The sequence below is a fragment of the Pygoscelis adeliae genome, unplaced genomic scaffold (genome assembly GCF_000699105.1).
Source record: "Pygoscelis adeliae isolate BGI_AS28 unplaced genomic scaffold, ASM69910v1 Scaffold57, whole genome shotgun sequence".
In the NCBI taxonomy this organism is placed as follows: domain Eukaryota; kingdom Metazoa; phylum Chordata; class Aves; order Sphenisciformes; family Spheniscidae; genus Pygoscelis; species Pygoscelis adeliae.
The window spans coordinates 149,756-165,984 of NW_008825615.1; the positions used below are offsets into that span (position 1 = coordinate 149,756).

Genomic DNA, 16,229 nt, shown 5'->3' on the forward strand with positions numbered 1-16,229 from the left:
GCAAATGGGAGTTGTTTTAATTTTTTGAAACATGCAATAAAGCCTCGATGAGAATACTGTTCTTTATATGCCTTTATAAAGCATTTTATTCAAACTAGTTCTCGTAAAGTTTTGAATAAATTATTTTCCCTTCTGATGGCCAAAATGCAAATTGCACGATGTACAGATATATGTACATTAATGAAATCGCGACTATACATTTGGCAGCTGTGGAAAATTTGTGCATTAGAGAAGAGAGTGGGGTGGAGGAAACATTGTTAAATCCTGTACCTCTGGTTTGCTTTATTGACAAGACTGTACCCCCAAACCATAAAATATTGTTTCATCATCCTGGAGCAGATGTTTATTATTCCTCTATAGGTGTGAAGTATTGTAGGCACGTGCTTCTTGCAGCCACAGGAGGGTACTATCACTGTTCAGGTTGACAGGAAGAGTAAAGCAGCGTCTTGGCTGCAGTTTATTACTTCCTAAATTTCTTGGCTGTGGATCAGCAGAAGTTGGCCGTTGCTGCGTTAGGAGGATGAGATTCTTACGGAGTTACCTGTCACTATTTTGCTTGAAGGGGTTTCATCTGTGCATTGCTCCAGCCTGGCAATGTTTCATGTGTTATAGTTAACAAGAGCACAGTAAGTGGTAATACCTGTCAAGGCCTTTCAAATGTATTTAAAATGGATAGGAACCCACCGATAATGAGTTTTCAACTCCCGTCAGTCACTGTGGTGACACGGGCCCAAACTGAGTGGCATAACCGCTCACAAGCCAGTAGATGGTGCCAAGGGGATGTTTTATGCTAACACTGCAAGACCTTCAGTTGAGAAGCCCTAATTCTGGGTAACTGAAGCTCAGGAGGCAGAAACAGACGTGAACAAGGTTCTGTGCCCTCCTGGCAGGCACGTCCTGCTCTTGCGTTTCTGAAAGTTATGAGTGAGTCTTGAGGAACGCAAGGGGACGGATGGGATCACCACCCCTGGGTGCAAAACATGCTCCAAGGCAAAGGATTCTTTCAAGCTTTCCATGTTTTTCAGCCCATAAGGCTATGTGATACATTGACAGGTTCCAACTGTTGTTGCTGAGGTTTCTTGTTTTGGTTTTTCATACTTTTGGAGTAAAGTTGATCACTTAAAGTACGCAGGGCATATGCAGGAAGGATGCGTATGAACAAATGTGTGCCGGTTTTCTGCAATTCAAAATTTATCCCAGCAGAAAAAGGCAAAGAAATGCAATTATGTTGTGCTCTGAATTATGTTGAGTAGTCTGTACTGCAGCGGGAGGGAGAAGGTCTGCCTGACAGCTAGTGTGTTCAGCCTGTTGTCTGATCAGTATTTGAAACCTGACCACTGTGTGCTGTGAGCCTTACTCTGCAGATTTAGCCTTGACAACTCAGTTTTTTGCATTGCTTGTGTTTGATGCTGCAGACAGGATATCACAGAGGTGTTTGAAAGCTTTTTACTTCTATGTGCAGTACCGTTTTCAGGTTGGACATTTCGAAGTTACAGCCCAACTAAATGCAGCAATTGGGACTGTTGTAGCTGTTTTGATTAGAGATACCTGAAACTGAAGTTGGTGTGCTTACAGGTGTGGATAGCTATATGTTCATGTCCTTACAGATATAACAGTATAGTTTACTCCCGTAACTACCTTTATGCTAATATAACTGCATCAGCACTAGAAAATGTTCTGTTGTTGTGGTATCAGTTTCAAACTGGGGTAGGTAACACAATGAAATCACTGTGCTCCCAGGCCTTTGTGTTGCAAATAGGCAGGGGACATGCTGTAATCTTGTTTATTGGATAACAAACTTTTACAGATCGTAACACAAATTGCTCAATAGCAGGTGCAATCCTAACTACCTTAGAAAAGGACTCCTTGTGAGCTCAGTACTGTGTTGTAAGTCCCAACATAGAGGAATTGTTTGCCTGCTGAGTTGTCCTCTTCCTATAGCTCCTGGGATGTGTGATTTTATTTATTTATTTATTTATTTAAGAGGAAAGAAGCTCTCATGTAGCTTCAGGAAGATCACACAGATGTAACTAACACAAACTTACTCCTTTCTTACAGTAGTGTGACGTAGCTATCAGTTGACAAGGGTGTTTGTTACTGGATTATATTCTTTGGAAGTTGGGTTAGAACGTATGTGGAATAGTGTTAATTAGAGTAAAATTAGGTATTTTAGGATGTCTGTGTGTGATAACACATTTTTCATATACAAACTGAGCGATCAAACCTGCAGTCTGTCTTACAGGTGAGAAGTAGGTTTTCTGGTAGTAGAGCCTAAGGGGCAAATAATGCAAGTTAAAATGCCTGTAGCACCGCTCCCTAAGCTTAAAAATTGGTAACATTTGCATAAATACAAGTAAAAATGTCATGAAAATAAATGTCAAATGCACGTTATCTGACGCTTACTAATTATATCGCCATAGTATATTACTTTTCTTCTTGTGTGATTTTATTCAGTTTTGGATTTCAATGATCCCTTCAGTACTGAAGTTAAGCCAAGAATCCTGCTCATGGGATTGAGAAGAAGTGGGAAGTCTTCCATTCAGAAAGTTGTCTTTCACAAAATGTCTCCAAATGAGACTCTCTTCTTGGAGAGCACAAACAAGATCTGCAGAGAGGATGTTTCCAACAGCTCCTTTGTCAACTTTCAGATATGGGATTTTCCTGGGCAAATTGACTTCTTTGACCCTACGTTTGACTATGAGATGATTTTCAGAGGCACTGGAGCACTGATATTTGTTATTGATTCTCAGGTAAAAAAAGGGGGTTTAAGCTACCTTTTTCTTTTCTTCCTTCAGCAATAGACAAATGGGTTGAAAAGCACAGATTTTTTCAAACCAAATAAATAACTTACATCACACACACATTAAAAGAAAGTCATTAAAACTTGAAGAGTTGCTTGGTTATTTTTAATCTCTCTGCAGTATGTTCAAAAGTTAACTAATCTGCTTTAACATCTCAAGGTTCTTGCTCAGACTCCTAAGTGCTGACAGCATGAGATTGGTGCACATGCTGGATGTAGGCTCAAGCTTCTGCTTATAAGAAATAAAAAAATTAAGCTGTTGTTGAACTGTAGCATTATCTAAGTATCGTAAAATTTTATAAATATTTTTAAGAATTTTCTTACAGTTGTAGCTTTTCTTTTTCCTTCATTAGGATGATTATATGGAAGCATTAGCTCGTCTGCATCTTACTGTGACCAGAGCCTATAAAGTGAATCCAGATATCAACTTTGAAATCTTTATCCATAAAGTGGATGGTTTATCTGATGATCACAAGATTGAAACGCAAAGAGATATTCACCAGAGGGCAAATGATGACCTTGCAGATGCTGGACTGGAGAAGATTCACCTCAGGTGAGAAAAGCTGCTGTGCAGAGAATCCTAAAGAGGAGAGCAGCTTATCTGACAAGTTGCCATTTTCTGTTCTCTTGAAGTAGCAGGCAACAAGCTTTTGATATATAAAGGAAAAGGATAATCAGAGACATTGCATTTGACCTGAGCCAAACAAAGTATCTTATTTCTGACTGCTGTCTTGGAGGGAAAGATGGGGAGGACATGTGCTTAAAAACAGATGACAAATACACCAGAGTCCTACCAGTTTTTGCTGCAGCTGCTGTCTTTAAATTAAGTTGCTTGGACAGTGGCAGCAACTAGTAGCGCTCCAGCCAGTACTGTGTATATGCTACCTACATCACTTTTGCCTTCTTTGAAACCTGTCTGCCTCACAGTCCCCTCCCAATCACTAGTCCTCACTGCTGCAGCCTGCTTGGAGCCACTTGGGAAGACAGGTGCTGTATCTTTGCCTTATGTCTGCTGATAAAGCAGATTGTTGTAGCAAATAATGAAAAATAGTGGACTTCTGCAGACTGGGAACTAGAGGACATCAAGTTGTCGTGTCTTTCTTAGCACTTAAAGCCAAGTACAAATATATTAAAAAGAGACCTGCTCTGTGAACATGCCAGCTCTTTAGAGCTCGTAACAACTTGACGGCATCATTGCATTGATAAATGGGTCCACAGCTTTCAAAACATACTCAGTAATATTCCTGTCCTGCAATTTGAAATATATTTTCGTAAGAATACCAAGGGAGGGAGGGAGTTGCCTCATGAAGTTCTACATTGAGGTCTAGTTTGCAGTGTCTAGGTTTTTTTTTGTATAGAAATGAAGTCCTATGCTTCAATCATAACATGTTACTTTTGATCATAAGGGGTAATTGCATAAGTGTAGGCACTTGCTGTTTGACAATATTTCATTTCACTCATATTATGAAAGGTACATCATGTTCACAGTATGTGGCTAAAAGGAAAATGTGGTGACATTTTTTTCCAGCTTTTATCTGACAAGCATATATGATCATTCTATATTTGAAGCATTTAGCAAAGTGGTACAGAAACTGATTCCACAGCTCCCAACACTGGAAAACCTGCTTAACATCTTTATTTCAGTAAGTACTTGTTATATACTTTGTCTGTACATCCAGCTATGTCCAACATGCATGTTCAGATATTCTGTTTGCTGCCTTCTGAGAGATTATGAGCGATGTGAACTCTCAGAAATTATCAAAACTTAGTTGAAATGCACCCACATGCAGCTTGGCCTCACCTCTCTGTCTATTAAACAGTGTTGCTGAGCTGCTGAGATACAGTATTTCCTGAATCACATGAAGTGGGCTAGCAGGCATCACTTTTCTGCTCATACGTTAATCTGAATGTTGCAAAGGTCTGTGCTGCATGCATTTGTTTAAGTAGTACTTAAAATTTGTGTAAGTAAATTCTTAAAGGAACATCATCTAGTCTGACCTCTTATGTAGAGCTTCCTAGGATTAATTCCACTTTGTATCGAAGTTTAACCTGCTTAAGAAAATCTTCTCTTGTCTTGAAATTTTTAGAGGTAGAGTCCATCACAACTTTCACAGCTTCCATAGTTACTCCCAAGGCCAATTAGAGAGCTTTGTGTATCTAGGGGCTTGTTACCACTGTGGAGGTAATTGCTTGCTCCACTGTTCCTTATATGTGTGGTCCCTTCCTCTCCTTTGTACTGGTTTGACACTCACCTGTTCCCTCATGGAGTCACTATGACACACACTAATGCACTGTTTAATTTAGTTAAAAGCAGGTCATGGAGGAGTACAACATCCTCTTGTTTTGGCGCAAGCTAAAAGATGGGAATGAGTGGCCATGAGCAAAGGGGAGCACAGTGAGTAGGTTGTGAAAAGGGGGAACTCCCCGTTCTGGTGGTTGTTAAGTCAGGTCATAGCGGCTCCTGAAACTGCACCCTTTCTCACAGTATTCTAATTTTGCACCTTGCATCTAGCATTAATTTGTCAGGCTTCAATTTCCAAGCAAGGTATTTGGTTGTGCCTTTTTGTGATTTTGAAGTAATGAAATTATTTAATATCATTCAACAGCCTGTAAGATAAAATTAGACTTCACAGTTTCTCAGTGTAGGGTGTGAAAATGAAGAGAGAAAAAAGTTGGATGTGTTGCTGAAAGGGAGAGCTAGGATTAGAGGAAGGGCTTTCCAAAACTTATTCTCTTACTATTAAGCAACAAATGATGCTATTTCATAATGATTGGTTGGTTACAAAGATCTGTTTCTACCAAAATGGCTGGACTGTATACCAGTTATCACCCAGTCTCAAACTCCACTTAGGACAGAAAGGTGATGAAGGAGCGATGACAACAGTTCTGGAGCAACTGGATATTGAATATGCTACACAGTCATAAAGAGAAGGCTGTCTGAACGATAGTCCTCCTTGTGCCAGAGTCACCCCAGTCACTCATATTGTGAGTCAAATCTCTGTATGGGGTGTCCTCACTGTTTGGAGTTGGTGAAGAATTTGTACCAAACCACCAGACGAATCGAGCACGAGCTGTTTCCTGGAAGACTGATGACAGCTGCTTGTGTGTCTGGAACACCCAGAAGGCAGCTCCGATAATATCTAGCATATCAGATGTAATTTGTAAGGAAGAACAAGTCTTTCAAATGAATGGGAAGTCCAAAAAAGTGAGAAAGGTACGCTATTTCCCCTGTTCGGTAGGGGAGGCAGTCTCAGACTGTTTCTTAGCTCCAAACAGAGCAAAATCCAGCTTGTTAATGACTTATAGCAAGGTGTAGCTGCATCACTATGTCCTCGGCATGCTTGCTGTCGGTTTTTACAACTATCTTCTATCTGTAGCCAGGTGCTTGGAATGGCTCTATTTGCAACCACAGGAAGGCTAAACATCATTCACCAGCATAGAATTAGTTAGCGGGTGCCTCTTTGCTTTAGCAACTTAGCGACAACAAACCTTGACGTGGATTTTGGTCATGCCTTACTTCAGGAAGCCAGTGTGCTGGGTATCAAAGTGTGGGTGTATTGGTGTTCTAGTTTGGGTTTTGCAGCAATATTCATGCGGATTTGCTTTCATTTATGCCATGAAGACTTCCAACATGAAAAGCTGATGATTACAAAAATAGATCTGTGATCACTCCTAAGTTCACAGCAGGTTTTTGCCTAACTTTATAGTGCCACAGTGTGTTAGTTTGTACGTTTGAGGAACCATCAGCGTGATAATACTGCTTCTACGTTCTTTAATGTAACTGCTTGTAAAGCATAAAATAACAGTTGGTTTGGCATTCAAAACCCATGTAGATCTTAACCTGGCTAACACTCTATCAGCTTCATATAGAAGGATGTCTGTTTTTTAATTACCGTGGCCTTACCAAGCAATCAAGTTGTGTGACACAGGAATGTGGATTTTCATTTTAGGGTTGTTGGGGGTTTTTTTGAGGGATGTTAAAAAGTACATGTTAAAAACAAACAGTGAGTCATCATGGTAAAAATAAAATTAAGTACAGTTTTGTTTGTTTTATTATTTAAATTTCATAATCTGTCATTCAAATGTATTTAAAATTCATTTACTAAATCTGCTGTTTGCTGCAAGACCTGTTTAAAAAAACTGTCCAAAATTCATTCCTAACTGTAAGTGACTGGTGATATCCTGTAAGTTCTTTTAAAAATTACTTTTTTTAGGGCCAAATTCTGGCTTACCTTTCATACTTTCAAGAAGGAAAAAGATAGGCCCATTTACCTAACCTAGGAATTGGAGTAATACTACCAGTTTTAGTGAACCCATTCCATTTAAAGAATAGAAACTGCCTTCTACTTTATCAAACCCAGTATAGTTGAGAGACATGGTTTGAATTTCAGCTACCTCATGGTTTTTACCTATCCAAAATAAAATCTCACATATTCATTGCGGAATATTTTTCGCAATGACTTTCTTGGTTCAGATTAGCCATGGAATACTCTTACATCAATTCAGAGTGCTTGATAGAGCTTCTAGCACATGTTGCGTCTTCTTTCCAGGCTGTAGGGTTGTGTCAGAGATGACTACTGTTTATTCTGGCCCTGCTCTCATTGACATCAATGGCAGCATTCCATTCAGTTGCATAAGGCAGCTGCTGGCCTTTGTTTCTCTAATAAGGAGCCCTCCTGCTCTAGTAACAGAAACAGCTGATTTTTTATTGTCATTTTCCCTGACTGAGCATTAATGATATAATGTCTCTTTGAATAGTATTTTTTATCTACTGTTTCCTGTTTTTTTTGACTTGTAATTATTGTTTGTACTGATATTTTTTTTCCTTGAGCAATTTTGTCACAAACATTCTGGCAAATCCTTTGCTTTTTCAGTTAAAGTTGTAGTAAGAAAACCTGGCGAATGAAATCTGTGAAGTCACGTGGGTACAATTTAGTGGTTACTACTCCTGGCAGTCCATCCTACCCTTTCGCCAAGGTTTCTGTCACCATACAAAGTTCAACAGAAGCAAATATGTGCCAGTTTCTCAGGAGGTCCTACCACGATGTATTAGTTTCAACTGAAAACGAGCATGGTTTAAGTTAAGACATCAAGCTGTGCCTTTACCAGCAGACATAACTGCTGGCATGGCAAACATCTCAAGATGAAAACCTTTTAAATTGTCACTGCAAGTACAGGCAGGCTGCAGCAGCTGAAGTTCTGAGATGGAAAAATCACTTCTCATTGTTCAATGTTATTATATTATCACTGGCATCTTAATAATTTAAGGTACATCTTACCCGTACAGCTGAAATTATCACTATGTCTCTCTTTATATAATACAAAATTTTATAATGGACTCCTCATGAATGACACTACAGGGCCCAAGTTCCAGCTTCTTTTGTCTAAAATGACTTGTGTTTTCAAATATGTATTTTGGCAATGAATTACGGCTATATACTTATATGATATTTACAGATGAATCTTGTGATTAATCTTATTTGACAGCATCTGTTGAAGTATGTGAGGTGCTGTCAGAATTATTATTTAAAAATTGAAATTACAGAACTATCACGTCGCCAGAATAACCAAAATAAATATGCATACATTTTTGTTCTTCGTGCTCAAAGAATGTAGACTCATAGAGCCATGCAGGCTGAAAAGGGACCTTTAGAGGTCAGCTCCTGCTCAGAGTCAGGCCAGTTAGAGCAGGTTGCTCATGGCTGGGTCCAGTCCAGCTTTGTGTATCTCCAAGGATGGAAACTCTACAGCCTCTCAGGTCAGCATGCTCCCAGTGCTTCACCACTCTCATGCTAACCTTTTTTTTTTTCCTTGTATCAAGTCAGAATACCAGCTTGTGCCTTTTGCCTCTTGTCCTTCAACACTGTAGCTCTGAGAAGAGTTTGGCTCTGTCTTCTATGCACCCTTACATTAGATATTTGTAGATAGCAACGAGCCTTCTCTTCTTCAGGCTGAACAAACCCAGTTCTCTGAGACTTTCCTTGTACATCATGTGCTTCAGCCCATGTGCCTAAGGTATCCACAGTGTATACTTTGTTTTGAATATTTCTTTTATTAATGAATTACTGAAATGTGCCACTCATAGAGTCTTTTCCGTAACGAAATGCAAGAAATTCACCTCTATAATCTGTTATTATTGAGGGGTGTTTCCAGCCTTAGTTGTGTGTGCGATGGTGACAGAATTAAGCCTCTTTAAGAAGAAAATGTCCAGAATATTCCTGGCCATCGTTCAATAGCATACCTAGGTGTCGTGGTTTAACCTCAGTTGGCAACTGAGCACCACGCAGCCGCTCACTCACTCTCCACCCCCCCTGGTGGGATGGGGGAGAGAATTGGAAAAGCACAAATGAGAAAAACTCGTGGGTTGAGATAAAAACAGTTTAATAATTGAAATAAAATAATAATAATACACAAAGCAAGTGATGCACAGTGCAGTTGCTCACCACCCGCCGACTGATGCCCAGCCAGTCCCTGAGCAGTGGCCCCCCGGCCAGCTTTCCCCAGTTTATGTACTGAGCATGACGTCACATGGTATGGAATGGTTTTTTGGCCAGTTTGGCTGTGCCCCCTCCCAGCTCCCTGTGCATCAGTCGGTAGAGCATGAAAAACTAGAAAGTCCTTGGCCAGTGTAAGCACTACCTAGCAACAACTAAAACATCGGTGCCTTATCAACTTTGTTCTCATCCTAAATCCAAAACACAGCACTGTACCAGCTATTAGAAAGGAAATTAACTCTATCCCTGCCAAAACCAGGATACTAGGGCTGAAATTTTTCTACCTATTTTGGGAAATTTGGAAAGCGGGAGGGTCACTTTAGTCTCTTAACTATGTGTTAAATAGCTGACTTAGGAAAGAAGAAGAAGAAGAAGGAAAAGTTCTGTAACTACAAAGGAAGCTGAAGTTATTAAAATTTGTTAGGGGTTTTCAGTGTGTTTTTTGGTAGTTACAAAACAGCTGTGGCAGCAGTCCCAAACCATATTAAAAAGGGAAGCCCATATATGGAGAAAATTCAGTTTGATGGGACAAAGTTGCTTTTCTTCCTTGTATAGGTGGATTCTGAAGCATATTTTATAGCTTGAGCTTTAGCAATACTGGGAAATTGCCCTTTGTGTTCATGCTGGGACAGCTGCCTAGGTGCAATCCCTTGATATCAGCAAGAAAAGCTATTGTTTTCAGTTACACAGTACACATTTTTTCCTCTTTTTTTTCCAGGAAGCAGAGGCTTATGGCAGTTTACTTATCTACACAAAGAGTATGAGCTAGCATTCCTGGCTAGCCTCTGAGAGCTGCGAATACGATACACCTCCAGTATGGAGAGAGTCTTAACCAGCTTGGCAGGATGACAGGAGCATAGCTGTCCTCACATTAGCAAGCCTTAGCATTATAAACATGGCTTTAACCACCAATGCTACATGAAAACTGAAAGAGCGCCATCAAAATACTGGCCTTTCTCCTGTGATCCTAAAAGATGTTCTAAGGAACCAGACAGTAAAACAGCTACAGACCCCAATGCGACAGTTTCTCCATTTCCTTGAAAAATTACTTCCTGAACACTACTGCCTTCTTTGTCCATCAACTTTTTCTTTTCCTTATTTCTACTTTCTTACATGTCCAGCTAGAATAACTTTAAATTACAGCTCTCTTTGTATGTCCATTGTTACAATCAAAAACCCAAAAGCTTGATCTTGGAAGATTTTCCCCCCGACACGCATTTTTCACTGAAAATAAATGTGATCCCTCCAGATGTTTTCCAGAGAGGGGAAGTTTGGGAGTGTAACTTGGTGTTACAGCTGCTCAGAGGCAGAAACTGTTGGAAGGTCTGTGAGCATCATGGTTTGCTACAAATACAACAGTGCTGTATATACAGTTCTTTCAAATTGAGCTTGATTGCAGTTTACCTTCCATTTCTTCAGCCTAGCTTTTTGTGTAACAAGCAAATAGGGGAACAAAAAAGCTTGGTATTAATTTTGAAGACATGGCTTCCATTTTATTTTTCTTTCTTTTTTTCTTAAATAGAATTCTGGGATTGAAAAAGCATTTTTATTTGATGTAGTCAGTAAGATCTATATTGCAACGGACAGTACTCCAGTGGATATGCAAACTTATGAGCTCTGCTGTGATATGATAGATGTTGTGATTGACATTTCTTGTATATATGGGTAAGTAAATTGTTAATGTTTTTCATAAAACGTGTACCTAGAATCTGAATGGCCTCAAAATTAGAATGATGTGGGTATAAACAAAAATGAGAATGTGTAATTTGTCAGGACAGGGGAGAAGGAGGAAATGGTAGGCCTCTGAGGTACAGATTCCCTGCCAGCAACAAGCACTGTTCCCTGCCCAGCCTCTTTTGTGAACGCCTTCCTCTTTCTGTGCTAATCATTTTATGTGGAGGAAGGGCTGGGAAGTAACCAACCTAAGATAAAAGGAAAAATTAACTTTTTGTTCCTCAGGGACGAATTCAACTGAAGGATGCCTCTCATTTAAAAAAAAAAAAGTGGGGCCATATTTAGTTTTGTTTACTTTAATAGCTAGTGGCCTCTACTGGCTTCAGAGAGCTGCTTCCTCAGTTCTCTGTTCATCCTCTTTTCTCTACATGACTTTTGTGGTGGTTTTTTTTTCAGTTTCCCCTCCTTATACATTAGCAACTGGAGGTCTCCTGGGGTAGCACGTACATCTCCTTGCAAGTTATGTTTTAAATGGCTTGACCCTTGGCCAAATGTAATGCCAGCAGGAAAAGGCAGGGGCACATTAAGAACTAGTGCATTAAGATGCATAGGCTTGGAGGCTAAACCACAGCATGCTTAGATCATGGTGGTCTTTGTTAGCCTTGCATTCTTACGCGTTGATAGACTTCTTGCACTCTTGGAGAAGGTATGAGGGAGAATCCTGGTGTAGATGTGCACTAAGCGTTAGAACTTCAAAAGAAGAACAAATTGTTGAATACCTTTCTAAAATTTCTTAAGTTTGTATATTCTACTGTATGTTTCAGATTTTGGAGTTGGTCACTCAGTAACTGTACAAGAATTTGTGTTTTACAGAGGTATACCATAAGAGATGCTGATTCTGTGGCATTTTTCTTGTACGGAGAAAGATGCTGCTGTGTAGTTCAAAAGACTATGCGTTTAATTACTATCTGTACAACACCACTCTATTCACAAAATGTCACTCTGCCACTGTCTTTGTGTAACCATTTAGCATTTATCACCAGGAATCTGCTTGCCATGTTTTTAGCTATAGACTAAAGACATGATATTACAATTCACTTCTTGTCCTCTGTTCCTGGAGCATTTGTGGAACTTGCTACCTTAATATATTATTGATACTAATTGTTCTGGGAGGTTGGTGGTAACTACCCATTTAACAAGATCTGTGTTTGCATTCAGGAATGAGGATGAAATTACAAGGTATAAAACTAATACAGTGATCATCATGACACATCACCTGTGAAGGAGAAATCTCTTTTCATGATATGATGTTGCAAAAGCCAACATCTCATGAGGAAAGTCTCATGATAGCTTAAACTATCAGTCAGCTGCCACTGCTCAAGCAAGGTTACTAGATTTGGAATTATCAGTACAGACTTACTGGTTCACATGTTTTAGATAAAGTCATAATATAGTGCATTGATTAAAAGAAAACAGACAATCTTGTGGTAAATGGTTGGTAACTAACAGGAAAAAATAAGGCTCCAGTTCAGGTACTTGGCAATCAAACAATCTGATTTCTAGCCCCAGATCTAAGATTTGATGTGTGATTGGATAATGATTTAATCTCTATGTCTTCTTAGTTTACGTAGTGTGTAGTTTGACGAAGAGTCTCCCTGAAAGGTTAAAATGAAAATTTCATGAAGTCTGAGATTATCTGGTGAAAGAACCAAGGTGGGAGTGCTTTTGTTAGCTCATCTGGTGGCTTATCTTTTCTTGTTTGTTTGTTTGTTTGTTTGAATTTTGCCCCTTAGGCTTAAAGATGATGGCACTGGAACTCCTTATGACAAAGAATCAATGGCAATCATAAAACTGAACAATACAACTGTCCTTTATTTAAAAGAGGTGACAAAATTCCTTGCTCTTGTTTGTTTTGTGAGAGAAGAAAGCTTTGAGAGAAAAGGTATTTCTCCCTTTTCTAGTATTGCATTACTTTTCCCTTATATTAGCGAGTTAATGAATAACTGTGGTTGTCATTAGCTAATAACAGTCTCTAGCTTTATCACAAATATTAAAGGTAAGTACAGCTTGATAGAGCTTACATAACCTGTTTAAAGGCATGAGGTATTTGTGCAGGCATTACGATAAGATGAAATCATAAATGTATTTGACAACTTTCTGATATGAAAGCATATGAAAGTTTACATCCAGTACAGTAAAGCTTCCATCTGCAACAGTAGAATGTGTCAGTTTATCTTGGCTAACATTGATTTGTACCTGTTGGTGCCAGCATACGCATTTGGAACAGCTTGCATGCCATAACCAAGGGAAAATTACTGAAACCAGCTGATAGAAAGAAATATGTTCTTGCTTTTCTCATCTCTGAAAGGAGGCTTTTGAAAAGCTGCATATTTGGGAACTAGATGGCTTTCATCTTTTGCCGTTAAAGTGCTTAAAATGTCTTGGTTATCTCTCTGACCCTGGTCAAGGTCAATACTGAAAGCTTATTTCATAATTGATCTGCTCACTGGCATGATGTTCATGCCAGTGAACTGAGTTACTGGTGTTAGTGAAATGCCCTGAGACCAGAACTGAGCAGTGGAAGAATGAGCCATCACCTGGGCTTGTGTCCCCAGCCTGTGATATTAATTCACCAGTCAGTGTTGGTGCGTTTGTGAATGCAGCACTCGTGCCATGTCTGCTGGGCTGTTTGACAGGCTATTTAGCTTTTATTTTATAGAACTTCAACTGGTTTAATTTCTCCTTAATACCTGTACCACATTTATTATCTATGAATGTTAGATGTGGTCACTTTCTTTTTTTGCTGTAAGCATAAGAAGTGTTACTTTGACATACCTACTAACAACACTGTTTCAGAAAAGACACCATATTGAATAAACACCCATTAGGGTTTGTCCACAACTCTATCAGGTTGTTGTTTCTACATAGTTTGGGACACTTAGTGCTGTAGCCTGTACTCTTTTAACAGTACAGTTCTGGTATTATAATGCAGATTAGTTTTTGGTGCCTGGTGACTTCCACATAATATTTTGTCTGAACTCTTGGGAGAGAGAAAATAATTCCTGGAAAAAAAATCAAAGCGTAACACGGTGGATTTAAACCACTTAAAATATGTATCATCTCGTGTTAGGGAAATTGAAATGGAAAACGCTGCAGTATTTGAGTTAAGAAAGCTTATGGCATTAAACTTGAATGAGGTCATAAGCTCAGTACCAAAATTCTAAAATTGTATTGCAGTATTACACAATTGTAGCACCCAGTAAGTCTTCCAATTGACTACCAATATGGCTTTACAGCTTTTCTGTGGGATCACATTCAGCCCACTCACATGGTAATATTATCTGCCTATTATGTATGTATGTAATCTAACAGCATGTCTGTTGTGTTATTTTTTAATTACAATGTAAGATGAAATATAGCTGGCTGTTACTTGTTAATATTTCTATCCAGTATCCATTTCAAAGCTTATGCATTGTCAGAAAAATGAAAATTCTTTGATTACTAGATGCTACTTATTTTTATCACAGTTATTCTGTAAAGCAAATTTACAAAATGACACCATAAGAAAGATTTTAATTTTTCTTGTAGTATACTGAGCACTTCTCCAAAGCTCTTTATTAACTTGAGGCTTTATTATCTGCCAATGAACTTCTATTTGTTTTCTCTTAAGACTAATAAGTATATTTAATATTGGACGTAGTATGAAACTATAATGCTCACTGAATTATTTGTATTTATCAAATGTGCTTTTGCTTAGCACAGAAAAAAATGCCTGGAAAATTCACTGATTATGACCTCCAGAGAGACAGTGTGGTATTTCACTAAATGTAGAATATAAACAATTTTTTCATTACCTAATTTGTATAAGTGTCTTTATTAATATGGAAAACATTTCTGTCTCTGTAGGATTAATAGACTACAATTTCCATTGTTTCCGAAAAGCCATACAAGAAGTATTCGAAGTAAGAATGAAAGTAGTAAGATCTCGAAAACATCAAAGCCACATGCAAAAAAATAAAAGACCCACTCCCAATGGGACACCAAGAATGCCACTGTAACTGAGGTTTTCTGGCAATGTGGCAAGCAAAGTTTTCGTGAGGTTGATGTGACTTCTGCATCTCGTTGCACTGAGTGAAGAGGAAAACAAATTGGACTGATGTATTATATTAATTTTCCCTGAACGTTCAGAAAGCACTGTTTAAATATTTTTATCCAATCAGTTTTTTTCATATAGTGAGCACTTTGGGCAAAATGTTGTATATATAAGCATTGAGGTGAACACTTGTAAGAATTTTCTTAATATATGCTGTAAAACTTTTTCATGCCATATTAAGAAAAAACAGCTGTGACAGAAATACTGGGTACATAATTTGCACTGTTTCATGTTTTCCTTGTGGAGTTGGACTTTGATAAACTTAAGTTTTTATGGTGATTTTGATGCATGGTGTCAGGTAAAATGTACGCTGTAGTTTATTTACCTGCTACAATCAAATTGGTTAGTAAACAATTAAGAAAACTTGGTACAATGCCTTTTAAAATTTGTGACAGCTAATACCTAACATTCATACAGATCTAATTTTGTATATTTTTCAATTTGTAAACTGAAGAATAATTTTGAAGTATTACAGCAATAAGCACCTTACCAGGGATCATAACTGGTAGGTAAACATTAGCTTTTGTAAAACAGGCTTTTGGCCAAATTTCATCCGGAGTTCTCCATAACACTGGTCATGCCCTCTGTTGGGTCTGTTTTTATTATTTACCTCAGCATATACCACTAAAATACCTTTCTATAAAGATAATTGTTTTGTAAATGGTTGTATGTTGTTGCACTGGTATTTTTATAAAGCTTCAGGGGAGGATGTTAAATCAGAAAGGTTGAATTTACATTGCTGAGTTTGTTTTGAGAGCCTGCACATCCACAGTTGGCGCAGCGAAGAATCTGTATGTATTTCCACCCTGACGTTCTGATGTACTGATAGGAAGTCCTAAAGATGTGAGCACTGGGTTCTGATTCCCTCTAATAGGGGTATGTCTGTGATTGAAATCAAGAAGAGACCGTTAAAATGAGGACTGGACAATCTACCTGCTGTAGTAATCAGCGTATATCACTACTTTTTATTTTAATATTGAACATGGGCAGACTTGCCACAGGGTCAGCCAGGACAGCAGAGCACTCTCAAACCTAAAAAGAAGTAAAACTTAACTTTCCGAGTTCTGTATTCACTGGTTTTGTTTAATTAATGATAGAAAATTATAGT

General features: G+C 38.5%; 1 protein-coding gene across 1 annotated transcript; it reads left to right on the forward strand.

The window, feature by feature from the left end:
• Window positions 1-2,459: 2,459 nt before the first annotated feature.
• On the forward strand, window positions 2,460-16,188 carry RRAGD (Ras-related GTP binding D). Its single transcript, XM_009333086.1, has 6 exons — window positions 2,460-2,750; window positions 3,154-3,353; window positions 4,329-4,443; window positions 10,817-10,959; window positions 12,762-12,910; window positions 14,875-16,188. Exons 1-6 carry the CDS (start codon window positions 2,508-2,510, stop codon window positions 15,024-15,026), a joined length of 1,002 nt encoding a protein of 333 aa, XP_009331361.1. The 5' UTR covers window positions 2,460-2,507; the 3' UTR covers window positions 15,027-16,188.
• Window positions 16,189-16,229: the final 41 nt, after the last annotated feature.